The sequence below is a fragment of the Macaca fascicularis genome, chromosome 12 (assembly GCF_037993035.2).
Source record: "Macaca fascicularis isolate 582-1 chromosome 12, T2T-MFA8v1.1".
In the NCBI taxonomy this organism is placed as follows: domain Eukaryota; kingdom Metazoa; phylum Chordata; class Mammalia; order Primates; family Cercopithecidae; genus Macaca; species Macaca fascicularis.
This window is the reverse complement of record NC_088386.1, coordinates 86368327-86386193: the sequence shown is the minus strand read 5'-3', so window position 1 is coordinate 86386193 and position 17867 is coordinate 86368327. Positions and strand designations below refer to the sequence as shown.

Here is a 17867-nt window from a genome sequence, read left to right as displayed (position 1 = left end):
TTTAGATTACAACTGTTTCAAGCTCAACAATCATATTTTAATTGGTTCTTATGGTCACCTTGTCCTTAGATGTGCCTAAAAATGTTAATGAGGATAATTTTTTGTTGTGTTGAGGAAACTCTTGAGTTTTTAAAAACATTTCTCCATCTTAAAAACAGAGGCAGGGCGCGGTGGCTCAAGCCTGTAATCCCAGCACTTTGGGAGGCCGAGACGGGCGGATCATGAGGTCAGGAGATCGAGACCATCTGGCTAACACGGTGAAACCCCGTCTCTACTAAAAAATACAAAAAACTAGCCGGGCGAGGTGTTGGGCGCCTGTAGTCCCAGCTACTCGGGAGGCTGAGGCAGGAGAATGGCGTAAACCCGGGAGGCGGAGCTTGCAGTGAGCTGAGATCCGGCCACTGCACTCCAGCCTGGGCGACAGAGCGAGACTCCGTCTCAGAACAAAAACAAAAACAAAAACAAAAACAGACCTCTAATGGCCAGGCACAATGGCTCCCAACTGTAATCCCAGCAATTTGGGAAGCCAAGGTGGGAGGATTGCTTGTGCCAGGGGTTCAAGGTCAGCCTGGGCAACATAGTGAGACTCCATCTCTAAAAAAAATTGAAAAAATTAGCCAGACATGGTGGCATGAGCACCTGCAGTCCCAGCTGTTGAGGCTGGGGTTGCAATGAGCCGTGGTTGCACCACTGCACTCTTCAGCCTGGGTGACAGTGAGAGCCTGTCTCAAAACAAACAAACAAACAAACAAACAAACAAACAAACAAACAAAAAAAAAACAACAAAAAAAAGACCCTCAATTTAAGAAACAAGTAAAATACAATATTTATATTTAATTTTGAATTTCTCTCGAGTCATCAGTATCTATGCTGCTGTGTTGCTGCTTCCTCAGTCCCTGCACAACTGTCTCATTAGGGCCGTCACACTGGCCCACATCAAGGAACTGGAGAAAACCTGTATTTTTAAAATGCACAATCTGATTTTTCCTTCTCATTACAGACAGAAACCAGAGCAGAAATAATACTTATCACCTGCAAACTGATTTCTTCTCTAGGTATCAATGAGTTCCTAAATCTTTCGGTGCAGTTTCTCCTTTCATAAAATGAGGATAATAGCGCCAAATTTGTTGGTTTGTGTAAAGGATTAATTAGGTCACAACTAATGATAAAGATAGCCTTGCAACTTTTAAATAAAGGTGTTATTTATAGAATTTTCCACTTAGCGCAAGAAAGGAGAATAGTCTAGACTTCACAATTGTAAAATTGACTTGTCTCCTTTGCAATTAATAACTAATTTGTGAATGAAATTTGGAGATGCAAATTAAGTTAAACCATAGTTTGAAACCTAGCTAATTTGTTTGTTTCCTTCATTTAATTCCCCTTCCTCCTTGCCCTCTAAATAACACATACAAAAGACACCTCAACTGTTAATCATGGGGTTCTTTAAGGTTTCTTTAGGCTAGGCACAGTGGCTCATGCCTGTAATCCCAGCACTTTGGGAGGCTGAGGCAGGTGGATCACCTGAGGTCAGGAGTTTGACCAGCCTGGCCAACATGGTGAAGCCTTGTCTCTACTGAAAATACAAAAATTAGCCAGGCATGGTGGCATGTACCTGTAATTCCAGCTACTTAAGAGGCTGAGGCAGGAGAATTGGTTGAACTCAGGAGACAGAGGTTGCAGTGAGCCAAGATCACACCACCGCACTCCAGCCTGGGCCAGAGTGAGACACTGTCTCAAAAAAAAAAAAAAAAGGTTATCATGTATCTATAACTAACTTTGCTCTTGGTGGAGCTCTCTAGGAAAATGACTTTGAATTCTCAAAATTCCTCTACTCCAGCTTGAATCTTGTATACTCTCTTTGGTCAGTTATTTGTTGCTGCCTGCAGGACAGCCCTACTCACATATACCAACGACCCCAAAACTGAACTGACACAAAGTATTATTGAGCACCAAACTCCCTTTCTTTCCTAAATTCTTTTTTGGAAAGTGATGCTACTATTCTTTTAACTAGGGTCACAACCATTAATTCTTTTTCTCCAATTGGTCGATATGTTCCTTTCTCATGAGCTAGACAATTAATCTGTCATCAAGTCCTGCCTCTTCATCATCAACAATTTCTGTCTTCCTTTATTAGACATGAGTGTCCCTCAAGGGCAGTTCCTGACACTGTGCCTGGGCATTTTTAAGCAGGTGGCTTAACAAATGCTTGCTGAATGAATGAACGATTGAATAATTGCATATCCTTCACCCTTTTTCCCCTTGGTCTTTATTGTCACTGCTCAAGTTTGACCACCTGAAGAGTGAACAACCGCAACAGCTTCCTAGTCACTACCTCCACATAACATAGCCAGAATTAAGCCCTTTGGGGGCATCTTGGAACAGCTAATAAACCTTAAAATATTAGCTGAGCATGGTAGCGCACACCTATAGTCCCAGCTATTCAGGAGGCTGAGGTGAGAGGATTGCTTGGGCCCAGGAGGCAGAGGTTACCGTGAGCCAACATTGCACCACTACATTCGAGCCTGGGCAAGAGAACAATACCCTGTCTCAAAAAACAAAAACAAACAAAACAACTTCCAATTGCTTCCCAGATTGAATGAGAACTTTGTATGAGTTTCAAAGTATTTCCTTTAGTAGGCACTCTTTTCTAGATGTTTTATATCTAATTAAACTTTTATTTGAATGTTCTGCTTTAGTGCATTACATTTTCCAGTGGTATTGGAATGTGTCTTTTCTGCTTCCCAACCTGGGCGTTTCAGACATGCTAATCCCAAAGCCATGCAATGCCCTTTCAGTTCTCCGCCTCAGTAGCTGCCTTCAGAATGGCTTGATGTTTACTTCCTTTGGGAAGCCTCTGCTGCAGTCTAGCCACCACTAACAGCCAGCTGATCAGTACTCACATAAGGCCTAGTTTTTTCTACATGTGTGTATTCAAGCTTTATCTATATTTTTAAAAGTGTTTACCATGTAAAATGTCTACACATAGTACAGGCCACTCAGTTCAAAGGATATTTGACAGGATTGGGCGCTCAGGGACAAGTGACCGGCCCAAGTTCCTACTACTAGTTGTGAAGTAACTATTATCTCTTGAGACGTCTGTTTTCTCATCTGCGAAATGGGGGTGATGAGTAGCTCCTGGAGTTGCAGAGGATTACATGTAAAGCAGTTGGCCCAGTGCTAGAAATGGTGGATTTGTTATATAGCACTACCTACTAGATTAAGAATATAAGCCTGAGTTTTAAATCTTTTGCTTTGCAAGGCAGAACTAGATCCTGTCTTTTAAATAAGGAATCACAGAAAAAGTGACTTCACTTATAAGCCAGCTGTCACATACCTGTGACATGAAATGGAAAAGTCTTGAGAAGTGGAATCCTCTCTTCTCACTTTTAAATATTAAAATATATTAAAGTTGTTCTTCTTTGAATAAATTACATAACCTCTAATTAATTTCCCCTTTAATGTTAATTTTTAAAGTGGAAATTGCCTTTTATTATCCTAAGAATTGGAATTAAGTACCTGGCTGTATCTGCGATGTCCCTATCTCAGTATACAAATTTTTCTGTTGCCTTCTCATCAGTAAAAATCAGAAAGATGTGGTCCAACTTGAAAGTTAGCCAATATGGTTGAACTAGCTTATAATCCCACCAACAGTGTAAAAGTGTTCCTATTTCTCCACATCCTCTCCAGCACCTGTTGTTTTCTGACTTTTTAATGATCGCCATTCTAAACAGTATGGCGATTCCTCAAGGATCTAGAACTAGAAGTACCATATGATCCAGCCATCCCATTACTGGGTATATACCCAAAGGATTAGAAATCATGCTGCTATAAAGACACATGCACACATATGTTTATTGCGGCACTATTCACAATAGCAAAGACTTGGAATCAACCCAAATGTCCATCAGTGACAGACTGGATTAAGAAAATGTGGCACATATACACCATGGAATACTATGCAGCCATAAAAAAGGATGAGTTTGTGTCCTTTGTAGGGACATGGATGCAGCTGGAAACCATCATTCTCAGCAAACTATCTCAAGAACAGAAAACCAAACACCACATGTTCTCACTCATAGGTGGGAACTGAACAGTGAGATCACTTGGACTCGGGAAGGGGAACATCACACACTGGGGCCTATCATGGGGAAAGGGGAGGGGGGAGGGATGGCATTGGGAGTTATACCTGATGTAAATGACGAGTTGATGGGTGCTGACGAGTTGATGGGTGCAGCACACCAACATGGCACAAGTATACATATGTAACAAACCTGCACGTTATGCACATGTACCCTAGAACTTAAAGTATAATAATAATAAAAAAAAAGAAAAAATAAATGAAGAGATGGTTTGAAAAAAAAAAAAGAAAGTTAGCCAATATATGCAAAAGAAACTCACAAAAGAAAAGTAAATATATGAGCATTTTCTGATGATGGAAACATTGGTTGAATTCAGAAAGAAAATGAATGACCTAGTCCATTTTAACTGCTGATGAAAAACATGCTTACATTATGTTGTCAGGGATCTGGGGATGGAAAATACATATTTTTTGGAGGGGGGAAATAATGAAAATGATGAGACTCTGAAGAGCCTACAGTGTAAGAACATGCTACCAAAAAAACCACTTTGTCTTTTGGGAAGGATAATAGCAGGGTATGGTCGGTGCTAGACCACAGATGTTTGGTTTAACAGTTCAGTTGAAGACGATAGGTAGTCTCAGAAAATTATAAAATGTCTCTGCTGAAACAGTTACCAGTAAGATTCCACCTACGTGTGCACTACTTAACTAGCTTCCTACATACTGCAGCCTAAGTGACCTGCCAATATAGGGTGTCTGTGACAGTTACAAGAGAATGGCCATGCTTGCTTGGGATTATGTGTGGGTGTTGAACATGGCACTTTAAAAAACAAATTTATGAGGTGCAAACTTTTAATGCAAAGATGACTCACAAGGTTTCAGAATGTGTACATATGAAGCACATTCTAATTTATACCATCACTAGTGCTCACCCACAGCAAAACTAGGCTAGGTTGATTATCAAATTGTTTGGACTAACAGGAAATTCACAAAATTTGTCACTCTTAATAAGTGAGAAAAATTATTGGGTTCATATGTGGCACTACCATCTTGAACCAATGTGATGTACTTAATCTAAATCTACATTTTGCAACATTATGTTTTGATGGCAACATTCAACTATCACTACTCAGAGACTGTGAAGAAGCCGATTCTTTTAATAAGTTAGAATGGAAAACTTAAATAGAATTGTATAATAAAGCAAACATTTCAATAGAAACTTCTAAAACTTACAACTGTATTTAGGTGGGTTTCTCAGTTTACATAAATGTAGAATAATGCTCTGTGCAGAGGAAGTTTTTTAAACATTTTACTGAAAGTTATTCTTTATTAAGATATTTAATAACTAAATTGACTAGAGTGCACTAAATACAAAGTCAACAAAAATTAGGAGAGGTAATTTCCCACTTTAGTGTCTTGATTGTGGTAATCAGTATACAACGTACTTGTATAAAAAACCATCACACTGTATACTTTAATATCTTTTTGTCAAATATTTTAAAATTAAAAGAATAAAATGGAAAAATAATGGTAACTAAGGATTTCATATGGATGTTAAAATAAGAACTGATTACTATTTTATGTGAGTCTGATGTTCCTTGAGGGTTTTATCCCAATTGCAAAAAAAAAAAAAAACCAAAAAACTCATTAAACATTCCTTTAAGATGAAGTGCTAGAAGTAGACCTTTAACATTATCGAAGCAATACTTTGAAAGTAAATCACTTAGCAGTCAGAATAACAATTTGGAAATTGTGACCAAATAGTCAAACACAGCTGGGAGACCTAGAACTCAACAGGACATCTTTTTAACACTTAAGAATTGTGTGACCTAACAGATGGGAAGACTATAGAAGAATAAGGCTTAATTAACCAACTTTGTAAACAGAACCAGTTCACAGTTCCCTTAAAAGTGATTAAGATTTGCTAAACTTAGTAAAGATTTGTAAGCTAAACTTAACCCTAAGAACAATACATTTTTGCATTCTAACTCTAATAAGTTGATTATGAACTTAAAAAATAAATTTCTGATTAGGTTTTTCTGCACAAAAAATAAAAAACACCTTCGAGGTGACCACAAAAAAAAGTCATAGGTCAGCAGAAACAGATGCCAAAAGATGTTTGTGTTTTTTTTGTTTTTGAGACGGAGACTTGCACTGTCGCCCAGGCTGGAGTGCAGTGGCACGATCTCAGCTCACTCCAAGTTCCGCCTCCCAGGTTTACGCCATTCTCCTGCCTCACCCTCCTGAGTAGTTGGGAGTACAGGCGCCCGCCGCCATGCCTGGCTAATTTTTTTGTATTTTCTTTTTTTTAGTAGAGACGGGGTTTCACCGTTAGCCAGGATGATCTCGATCTCCTGACCTCATGATCCACCCACCTTGGCCTCCCAAAGATGTTTTAAAGGTTTAACTGTTGCATACTCAGTAAGAAAAATCCTAGCTCCAGCATTTTGCTTTTGATCACTTCTACGTGAAATAAAAATTGTCTTACTGGATCACTATGGACATAGTTAACAGTAAGGTTTTTGATATTAAATTGTATTTACAATAAAAATGTCAGGACATTGGATCATTCTTTTATTAACTTTGGAGGTCTGCTTACAAATTTCATTTATGAGGACACCCACAGATAACAAGCTTGCATTCCCTGAAACACCACCCATGCACAGCTGGACCATATGGTGGTGGCTTTTAGTAAAAGAACAACTACCGTATTTGGTCATTCAAGCTGTTACAAATATACAAGGTTTGTTCAATTCTAACTTCAGCTACTTACCAATTGAATTCACTTCCTAAAAGAGGCAGACCTTCTGGCTTCATCAGGTTGGTTAATACCTTGGTTTTCTTTTGAAGACTCGATGTAGTATATTAAGTGAAGTCACAAGCAAAATGGGCATTGTGTTAGTAATACTTAACCATTTGAGACCCAAGTGGGCAGACCTTAGGAAATTCCCTGCATACTTATTTAGCTTTTAAGTCTTAAATAGTGTCAACTATAGTTGTAAAGGTACACGAGGTGCTAGTAGTATCATAATTACCAAAGCCTAAAGCTTCTACCCAAGTGGTTTCACTAATTAAGGACAGAAGAAAAGCACCTTTCCCCACTACCTTTTGACAGATTCAATAGATCGTCAAAGGAAGTATTACCCAGGCAAGCAGATCTGCCATGCAGTTTCAAAATAAAAGTGCAGTAATTCAACCAAGGAAAAAAAAAAAAAGGCAGCCTCAAAGAGAAATGTGCTGCCACTATGGCTTTTTATCAAATTCCACCTCTAAATGTTTTCAGTCCTGGCCGATCTCTTCTGAATCTCACTCACTAAAAGTGCTTTCTCTCACCTGTAAAGTGCCTGCTACCATAATGTCTGCCTAATACGGAATGCACTTAAACGTCAGCTCCTCATCCCAATATATAAGGCACTGAAATTTTTATTTTTATGTGAGTGGTATTAGTTCCCATCCAACTAGGTTTTGGGCAAGGATCATGTATTTCATCTGGGGCCTTTACCTCTTCCCTGGCACCTAGCACAGTGCTTGGCACATTGATGATCTTCATTAATCTACAGAACTCATCAATACTTGTTGAAAGGCTCTTTCTGGTTCTTTACTACAGGTTAGCTCTATTTCATATAATTAGCCCATAATACTGAACCCAAATCACATTAATATTTTACAAATATGTATTATAGATGTTAAATCCTAATGTTCCTCCTTTTATTCATAGTTAGAAATGGCGGAGTTTTAAAAATGTCTTCATAAACTTCTCATAAATGAGAACAATATAAATTGACCTCTCTCTGCCAGACCAGAGTCTACTGAGAACCTGTTTACCAAATGACTTCTTAGAAATGACGGTAGCTGACAATACTTAGTTCCAACTTAAGACATAAGTTCTTGTCCCCTAATACTGAAACCCAGCTTAAATAAGCAGATAAGCGAGGCAGAGTGGGTTAATATTAGTCACTGGAAAACTGCTATGTAGAAAATGCTATAAACATAAATATGTGAGGCACAGAAAATCTTTATTGCCACAGGAAGCAAGTGCACTCGTCCCACCTCACCAACAGCTTGAAGAGTCACAAAAACGTGGACATCGCACAATAAAGTATAAGAGACTCAGGGAGAAATGGTCCCTTGGACTATATTGGCTGTAATACTGAGGTAACCAATTGACCTTGTTCAGTGAAAATACCTCTAACAAAATGAAAAAATCAACTAGTTATAACTTCCAATTCACATATACAATTCAAATAAAAATATATATTATTTGCTTTAATGTATAGCAAGTTTAATACATTAGTGTTTACAAAATAAAAACTGTATTCTACTGAAATTTTTCTTGTGCTTCCACCTTATCACTAAGCTTAAAAGACCAGAAACATAAGATAGTTAAGGAAACTTATTATGAATTTACAGATGCAATGTGTGGGTCCACAACGAATGGATAAATATTGGAGGTTGGAAGATTACTGCATCTTTTAAAATTGTGGCTTATGAAAATCTACAAACTTGACTGTAAGACACAATTTAAAAAAAACAAAAAGTTTCAAAATAGATTAGAATACAGGAAACGTTTCATGAAACTACTGAGATACTAACCAGTGCTATGGCTAATATTAAAAACTGAACAGTCTATTGAAATCGTACTCATACTATTTCTACACACAGTGAACAATACAACCACAATAATCAACCTCAAGCTAGCAACAAAGTTGCAAGGTCCATAAGAAGCTTCTTCAGTGAGCAAAACACTATGACACAATTAAAACATTTAGGAAGGGGAAAAAAGCCTTTTAACAGTATAAAAGTTGTTTACTGGTGTTTCCTACTGTAAAGTACTTCTACAAATTAAAATGAAGAAGCAATTTATATATGTGACAGTGATCTGAGACTACAGTGCAGACATTTCATCTAACATTTGGCTGACAAATTTTAGTGTAACAGATTATGACTTAATATTTTTTACAGTTATGATCTAGAGCAGAACTAAAAACAAAAAAACACATACTCTCTTACTCTCAGTCTTAGAGTCAATACACTCTTCTCAGCAATATCTGGGTTTAGATGCATCTGTAGGAAGTAGGTAAAGCTGTCAGTTACCTTCTCTTAAACCAACAGAAAAAACGTATATTGGCAGATGTATGTTTTTTTACCATTATGAATTCCAATGTGAAATTCTCGTAAGTATGCAAGTATATTATTAACATGTAAGCATACTCCCATATATATGCATATGGTCCATTAGTTAAATTGGGGGAACTAAAAACATACTGTCAAGTTAAAATACATTTTAAGAAAAAACTGCATTCATAAATCTCAAAGGTGTAGAAAAATGAAATTGTAAAATAAATAATGAATATAGCTGTCAACTAAACTTCCATGGAAATATGCCTACAGATGTGGATGCAGTGATTGTCCACACTTGTGATGGCTGGGTGGGAAGATATTCCCTAGTGAAAGCATCTAGTCTCTCTGACTTCTCTACATAGAGAAGACTTTCTGGATATAAAATAGTACTTAATCTGTTACAGCCTTTGTTAACAGTCGCCATCTTTCTAACATGTAGGGTTAACTTACTATGTCTTAATCTATTTAACACATTCTGAAATATCAATGTTTAAGTCAAAGGTTTTATACATGGGTCCACTTATTTCAAGTTCTCTGTCCAAGTAATAGCTTCCTATCTTTGAAACATCTCAAGTAGTTATTAATACAATCTAGGCCAACTAGTTTAAAAGATATTTTCTACTCTATTGCTCATCTTTTTAACTTTCCTCCACTCAAGTATTTATTGTGTAAACGTGCATTGATAACCAGATGTTATATGAGTGAATGCTAAACATTTCCTGTTAAACAAAATCAGTTTTATCAAATACTAAATCCACAATATTTTCCTTGGCTTAAACTGAGTATTTGCTTTCTATTTTTCCATAATCATTGCAATCTTGCCAATAACTACATCACTTAAGCTTTCTTTTTCACAACTGCAGGCAAAGATTTTAAACTCTGACATATATTTACGTTGAACACACAAAGTAGACAACAAAATTTCAAGTAAAATAAACTGTATCCACATCTATTGGACCAAACAGGTCTCAACATCTAGATTTTACTTCTATAAATTACACAAATACATCGTACATTCTTAAATAATGAATGCTTACAATATTGATCTGTAAGCCTTTCCATATAAAATGACTTAACACAGGAATGTGAATGAATCAATATTACTATTATAGATTGCAACACTCTTTTGATTTTCTCTTTTGTGGCTGTTGTTTTATCTTCCCAGTTTCCACAGACTACCGTACCAGTCCTTTTGCTTTGGCTATGAAATCTGTTTGAGCTGAATGAGGCAACACTGGTTATTAAGGCTTATTTCTATGATGGAGTATTATCCTTAAATCTGATGCCATTTCCAGAAAACGGTGAGAGAAATCACAGCTATCTTGAATCTTCAGGCTCTGTTTTGATGACTTTCTTTTCTAAGGTAAAAGCTGAGTGAGGGTAGTCTTTTAAAATCCCAAGGCTCTCTACATAAAAATGGAAACAAAGTGAGTTGATATTTTAAATCAATGGACTACAAAAATCAAAGTTTTAAAACAAACCCCCAAACTCCACACCACAGAGTATCAACTATTCATGATTCTGCAATTCCATATAAAATTTCTGTTCATAGAGCTATTAAGAGCTTGGATTCTGGATTTAAATTCAAACTCTGCCAATTACTAGGTGTATACATCTCTGGGCAAGTTATACACCTCTCTAAGCCTTACTGTCTTCATCTATAAAATAGGAATAGTATCTACATAAAGTGGCATGAAAGTTAAATAATGAAATGCACATAAAACATTTAGCATACAGAACACATTAATTTTTATCTAATGCTTGATCCAACATGATAAATATATAAAAGGAAGCTGATTATTCATATATAACTGTTACTGGTTAAATATTTACCATCAATGAAGGAATCAGACTGAAAAATATCTTCATAACCTTGGAACTATTTTTTAAAGTTCTTCTGACAATGACATATTAAGGTGGGAGAAATAGGGATAAAATAATGAACACTATTTTCATAAGAAATCATTCCATGGAGTTCTATGTGTATAGTTATTTCAACCATACACAAACACTACATAATAACAATCAAATGTAACCTTTATGTAAAGTACAAATACTGGGAGATATGTACACACACATATACATGCAAACATCCATATCACATACACTCACACCTTGGATTCTAGAAAGTAATCAATACTAACAGCTTATCTGAAATTAAATAGTTCAATTTATGAATCCTCTCTAAACAGAAGGGGATTTTAAATTCTGTGTAAGAGTAATAAAAAAAGTAGCTTCTATTTATTGAATTCCTGCTGGCTGGAATAGATAGTGTATGATGCAGGTACACTATATTGTTTAATCCTCGTAACTACCCAATGAGGTAGAAATTACTTCGCTTTTACAGATGAAGCAACTGAAGGACAGGGTATTTAAGTAACTCAGTCAAGGTCACTCAGTCAAGTATCGGTGCTAAGATCTGGACCCAGGCTTGCACTATATGAAACCTGTATTATTTCTATTCAGTTAAAAATAAAGAAAAAGGCTTTTTCAGGCATTTCTTCATTTGGTTCTACATAAAGACCTAGATCAATTCTATCTCTATGTAATGTATCTCCATGAAATATGTAAATATGCCCCATGACGAGACACATGATCAATGTAATTGGAGTATTCCTGTTATATATTCTAAGGAATATAAATTGGTAAAACGTGGTTTTTTGTTCATTTTTTAAAAACTTTAAAGAATACATCACTTTTTTTGTGCTGTGGAAAACATGAGACCAAGATGTCAGCTTTTTAGGATAATTTCAATTTCTCAACCTCCCTCTGACATTATTAAAGTGGCTACAATCAAGTATGCAATAGCATGCTATAAAGTCACAGCACCAGAACATTATTTAGAACTCGTCTTTTTAGCATCTGCTACCAAGAGTATGATCTAAAATTGAAAGACATAAATGCTCTTGATAACTTTTTTTCTAGTAAATACATAATTCATTCTATTTAGATAGAATTAATGTAAAGTCAGGTTTAATCCTAATGCTTATAAAACTACATTTCCCGCTGACTTACAACGCAAATTTGGAGCTATTTATTTGACTTTAGCTACCTCATCTATAAAATCAGTGACTGTGATTAAGTGACTCTTAAAGTGACTTTAAGACTTGGAATGATAACAGATTCTTTCAAATGGTGCTGGTCTCTAATGCTTTAACTAGGTCTAACTCACTTTACTTGGGTAAAAATAGGTAAATATCTAACTATGATAAGGAGCTGCTCATCCTTTTATGGAATTCAGTTTACTTCTGAAATATGAGTATCACCTCCAAAATGCATCTGCATGAAAAGTCTAGATTTTGATACGCAAGGTTTTCTCAGTGTCAAAGCAAACATGTAGTCCATCAATTTCATATTATGTTATTGCCAAAAAAGGTAGTAACACAACTCAAACCAGCTATTTATTATTAAACTTTCATATAAACATCACCATTCATGTAATGGTGAATCAAAGTAATCTTAACTTTTATGAGTTTTCCCTGTCATTGTTCGGAATATGAAGTTTGCAAAAAGACTAGCTAGAGCAGCCAGTGTTATGGCAATCTATCACTTCCAAGGGGAGAAAAACTGACAACTGAGCATCCCTTATTTAAAATGCCTGGGACCAGGAAGTGCTTTGGATTTCAAGTTTTTTCAGATTTTGGACTATTTGCATTATACTAAAGGTTCAGCATCCCAAATCTGGAATGTTCTAATGGGGGTTCCCTTTGAGTGTCATTCTGACACTCAAAAAGTTTTGGATCCTGGAGCATTTTGAATTTTCCAACTGGGGATATTCAACCTGTAGGAACACTGTCAGTGATGACATTTTTTTTTTGGTGGGGGAGGGAATAGGAGAACAGAATTTAAAGATCCTTTTATTCAAGTGTTACCCTCTCATCATATAGCACATTCTCACCTGATGAGTGGGACTTTGCCTCACTGGGGTAAAGTCTGCTCAGCTCCCCATCCACTACAAAATGATGGGGTTGTCTGTTCTGTAAATTAGGCATTCGGAGATTCAAAGGTCTTTCTCCTAATGAAAAGAAAAAAGAAATATGCATAATATTAAAAACACACCATGGTTTTCCTGAAAAATAAATTTTCAAAAATTGCCTGAACACTCCTTAGGAAAAAAGTGAGGAAAGTCAACGAGCACTGAAGAATTTAAATAAGACTTGGAAAAAACATTTTAAATAATAATTTAAGAGGAAAATGGCAAGTCATTTCATGCTAGTCCCAAGGTTTACAATTCTGCCAGGATATTTTTAAGAGCTAACAAAAGACTGAGAATTCCAGTGAGCATTCCAGTTTTGGCATATAATACATCTCCTCTATAAGACATTTTCTTACTAGTGCAACCATTTTACCAAGGCATGTCATTAATCATATAATAACAAGTACTAGAAAGACAGAGAAGGCTTCAAGCCAATCACAGATTAAAAAAAAAAGAAAACAAAATGACAGCAAAATCCATGAAAAAACAGATTTAGCACAAATATGGGAAAAAATTATACACCCAATCACGTTGTCATGTACTGAAATCCACCATATTAGCAAACTGTCACCCCACACTGAATTATCCTGGTGTCACAAATTAGAGTCACCAAATCTTTAATAACCACCTTTGCTTCTTAACATGTTAAGGACAACTGGAGAAGTTAAACAAGACCTCAACTCAAAGGTTCCTGTACTATTTTTAAAAGGAAGAACTTTCTTCTCTTTCAGTACTCTGATCTGTTGACACATGTAATATTTCACTCCATGGCTTGAGAATCCTTGGTAAGATGGTATTCTTACCTAGAAATCCTTTTTTTTTTTTTTTTTTTTTTTTTACAATAATAACCATTCTCTAGAAAAGTATAACAATAACATATAAAAAGAAGGCACTATAAAATTATTTTTTTCTTCAAACAGTTATTACTATTTGAAACTAGGGGATACATGTATATATTTATAACCTGTACATCTCCCTCTAGGTAAGCTCCAGGTAAACAGGGATTTGTTCTCTGCTGCATCTTCAGTGCCTAGGAGAGTGCCTGGCACGTAGGAAATGCTAATAAAATGCCTGTTGAATGAGCGAATAACAATGGCTTGGGATTTTCTCTATGTGAGGATGTGAAAAGAATGAAGTACTTCGTAGAATGGTAAAAACACGAATCACATGACTTTCTAAACCTGAGCTGTACTCTGTCATAATACTTTAGAAGCAGTTACCATATTCTTTTAAGATGCAAATGTTGTAAATTTCACAAACTTGTTTTTGAAGTCTAAAAAAATACGAAGTTTTGGTCATTTAAAAAGGATAAACATCTCTCCTGGAATCGTTTCTTTGGGGAAAATAATCTGTACTGCTGACATCTCACATTCCCACCAACTTCTTACAAAATAATACATGTCAATCTCAGGTGCCAACTGCTTAAAGATTAAAACATTTACAAATTAAAATCTGCAGGATAAATTATTTCCTTTTAAGAAAATGAAGAATTTAAAAACTAACTTTGATAAGAGAACCTGTAAAATAATCTCTACAAAATATCATAATTCAAAAATCAGCCACTGTCTTGTGTTTCTCTTTGAAGTGCACATAGTGGCCCTAAAGGCCTAGGATATTCTAAAGATGTACCTTGTCCATCTGAGTTATCGGAAGTCAAGCCGTTAGGACTGTGCTCTTCTGAGCCCTGCCTGTAAAGCCCTGCAGACAACCTCCTCTCGGCATGCTGAAGTCTCTCATAGCCAGCTTGGTTGCAAAGGAACTCCATCTGCTTTGCCATCACCTTTTCAGGCTGCTAGTAAGTAAAGCAAAAATCACATCAGTAACTGAAACATTCTAGATTTTTTAATGGTTTAAAGATGCCAATTTCAGACTCCAGCAAATATATTTAGTATTCATTAAAATTAGTTCATGCTTCATGTGGTATACAAATTCCATAAATATGCATAGATGTCTATATCATCATGTTAAAACATAAAAGGCTGGATATTGTACAAAAGATAAAAGCTTTCTTCTCAATTCTTTCAAGAGAATTCCATGTCAGTTCAAAAGCAACATAACCTTACCTTTGTTTTCCAAGGTACTAAGTCCTTTAAAGGATTTTTTAAAAAAGAAATCTAAAAGCAACAGCAACATCTGCTATAAACTACTTCTAACACTTGGGGCGAAATCTTGGCATTTTTATTTTAGGATCTGGCAGGACACAGACTCTGATATGACAATATGTTTGGGGGAGAAAAGGTGTAAAACGGCTGTCTAGAAGAACAAGACAAACACACCTCCCACTAAAATTAAACAATGTAAATTATGCAGAAAAACATCAGTGCCAATAAGCATTTTCACCTTCATCATGAAACTGCAGTATTTCCCAACCAATCATAAAAAGGCATATTTTAAATACACAATTAGTCAACTGACATATAAATTTATCTCTGCATGTGTTTTATAAGTTCCTTTTCAATGCTCTAAATTACTTATATGTGATATTCAGAGCAGTGTATTTGTTGTGGTATTTTGCCAAGGAGATAATAGTCAAAATGCACAGATATGAATCACTACCATGCTATATAAAAGTGTAGGACAAGAAAGCTTCTATATAAAATTGGTTACAAAAAGCCCTGATTCACAATGTAAAAATCATTAGGTAAAATATATTAATTTACAGAATAAACATGATAAACACTTATACTATTTTTCTGAATGCATATAAACCAAATCAAAAGTAACTACAGCTTCATTTCATTTGAAATTGTTACTAAATTGACAAAATTTAAATAAGCATATCTGAGGTTAAAAATGTATTTTTCATTCTAACATGAAAAAAACAAAACTTAGCAGTACTAAATTTGACCAAAAGCAAGTTATTACAAGAAAGCTGTTCAACAGGAATAAAAGCTTACAGTGCTTTCTAAAAGATGATGTTTGCAGAAAGCATTTTAAAATTTTAATTTCAGTATACAGACACAATTAAATAACTTAATGGCAAAAGCACCTGAAGCCACATATTCATTTAACAGTTTTTCAATAAATATGAATGTAAAAGATTTAACAATAATTACAATGTTCATATTAGTATTTTATTGATATTTTACTGAGAACTAGTATTATTTTATCTCAGAGTTGTATTACACACAGCCAGGGTCAACATGGCTGGTTTTCCTGATTATCAAACTGTTTTAAGTTTTCTTGAGTACAGAATCCGTCTCACTTCCTACAAAACTACAAGAATAAATAAGTAGTATCATATCAGATTCCGTTCATAAACTGAATCAAACCAAGTTGTTATTGCTCTCATGTTGATACAGCTGTGGCTCAGATGACGTTTTAAAAAACAACCGGAAATAAAAAGTCAGTCCTCAAACACTTAAAACTGAAGCTAGCTGAAGTAGTCATTTATTTTTTAACCTTCAGATACTATTATGAAATAATAATTGGGAGTTTATGTTACCTGTGAACTAAGAGCTGCAAGTTCTTCACTCTTAGCTCTAGCCTGCTGGAAGAACGTTTGCACAGAATCCTGGAAATCTGGAAACCCATCCTGTGGGTCAAATAAGAAGTCCTTTATGTTTAGAGTTTGTAAATAATAAAATATTATCAAAAACTTGGAAAAGAAAGCAAACTCTTAATCTCACTACCTGAATAATCATGATTAAGATTTTAATGGTTATAAAATCTTTCATTGGTTATAAAATATTTCATTTCAGCCTTTTATGAAACATACATTATTTTCTACAGCTGTAACCTTAGTAGAAACATAAATAAGATGAAAAATGTCATCATACCCATTGTTTTACACTGGAAAGCAGGCTTTATGATCATTGATAATAATGGTTATATAACATTTCACCTAGGCTGGGTGCAGTGGCTCACGCCTGTAATCCCAGCACTTTGGGAGGCCAAGGGGGGCGGATCACCTGAGGTCAGGAGTTCGAGACCAGCCTAACATGGTAAAACCCCATCTCTACTAAAACAAACAAACAAACAAACAAACAAAAATTAGCTGGGAATGGTAGCACATGCCAGAAATCCCAGCTACTAGGGAGGCTGGGCAGCTACTTGGGAGGCTGAGGCATGAGAATCACTTGAACCCAGGAGGCGGAGGTTGCAGTGAGCCGAGACTGCACCACCACTGCACTCCAGCCTGGGTGACAAAGTGAGATTCTGTCTCAAAAAAATAATATAACATAACATAATAAAAAATATTTAACCCAGTGGGGCGTTTGACTAGCCACTATCCTCGCATTGGACATTTTTTATTCTTTTCCTAATTTTTGGTTTTATGAAAAACACTGCAAAAATATTTTCAAGGAGATAGCATTTTCGATAGCTTAGATTATCTACTACAAAAGATTCCCAGAAGCAGAATTACTGCAGAGATGATATTTTTGTGCTTATGTACTTTTGCTAAACCTATAAAGGGCCTTTACTAGTTTATCATACCACAAGCAATATATGACAATTTCCTTGTCAGCACTAAGTATTCTTGTTTTCTTAATTTATGCCAATTCATCTATACTTTTGATACTAAAAAATCATTTAATTTTTATATGCCTGTTTTATACGCTATAGTTGTACATACTTTTATTTTGTGATTTCAACTGCTGCTATAAAGTTTAGAGAAATTCTGCTTCAGGAAATTCTGCTTCAGAAATTTGGTAAGTACTCAAATCTACCCTCTAGTTTTTCTAAAACTTT

The 17867-nt window shown here is 35.6% G+C and overlaps 1 protein-coding gene across 9 annotated transcripts in view; it reads right to left on the bottom strand.

Annotated features, from left to right (window-relative positions):
• Window positions 1-8075: 8075 nt before the first annotated feature.
• The window catches only part of NAB1 (NGFI-A binding protein 1), a 45230-nt gene continuing 35438 nt past the window's right edge, over window positions 8076-17867 (bottom strand). For 5 of the 9 annotated variants that reach the window (XM_065525783.1, XM_045367414.2, XM_045367415.3 and 2 more), the window contains 4 exons: window positions 16621-16710; window positions 14805-14967; window positions 13098-13214; window positions 8076-10605 (listed from right to left, as the gene is read on the bottom strand). In XM_065525783.1, coding sequence (XP_065381855.1) covers window positions 10517-10605; window positions 13098-13214; window positions 14805-14967; window positions 16621-16710 — 459 coding nt within the window. In that variant the 3' untranslated portion in view covers window positions 8076-10516. The remainder of the gene's footprint in view (window positions 10606-13097; window positions 13215-14804; window positions 14968-16620; window positions 16711-17867) is intronic. The other 4 variants (XM_074009594.1, XM_074009593.1, XM_015432501.4 and 1 more) reach the window with 1 other exon arrangement.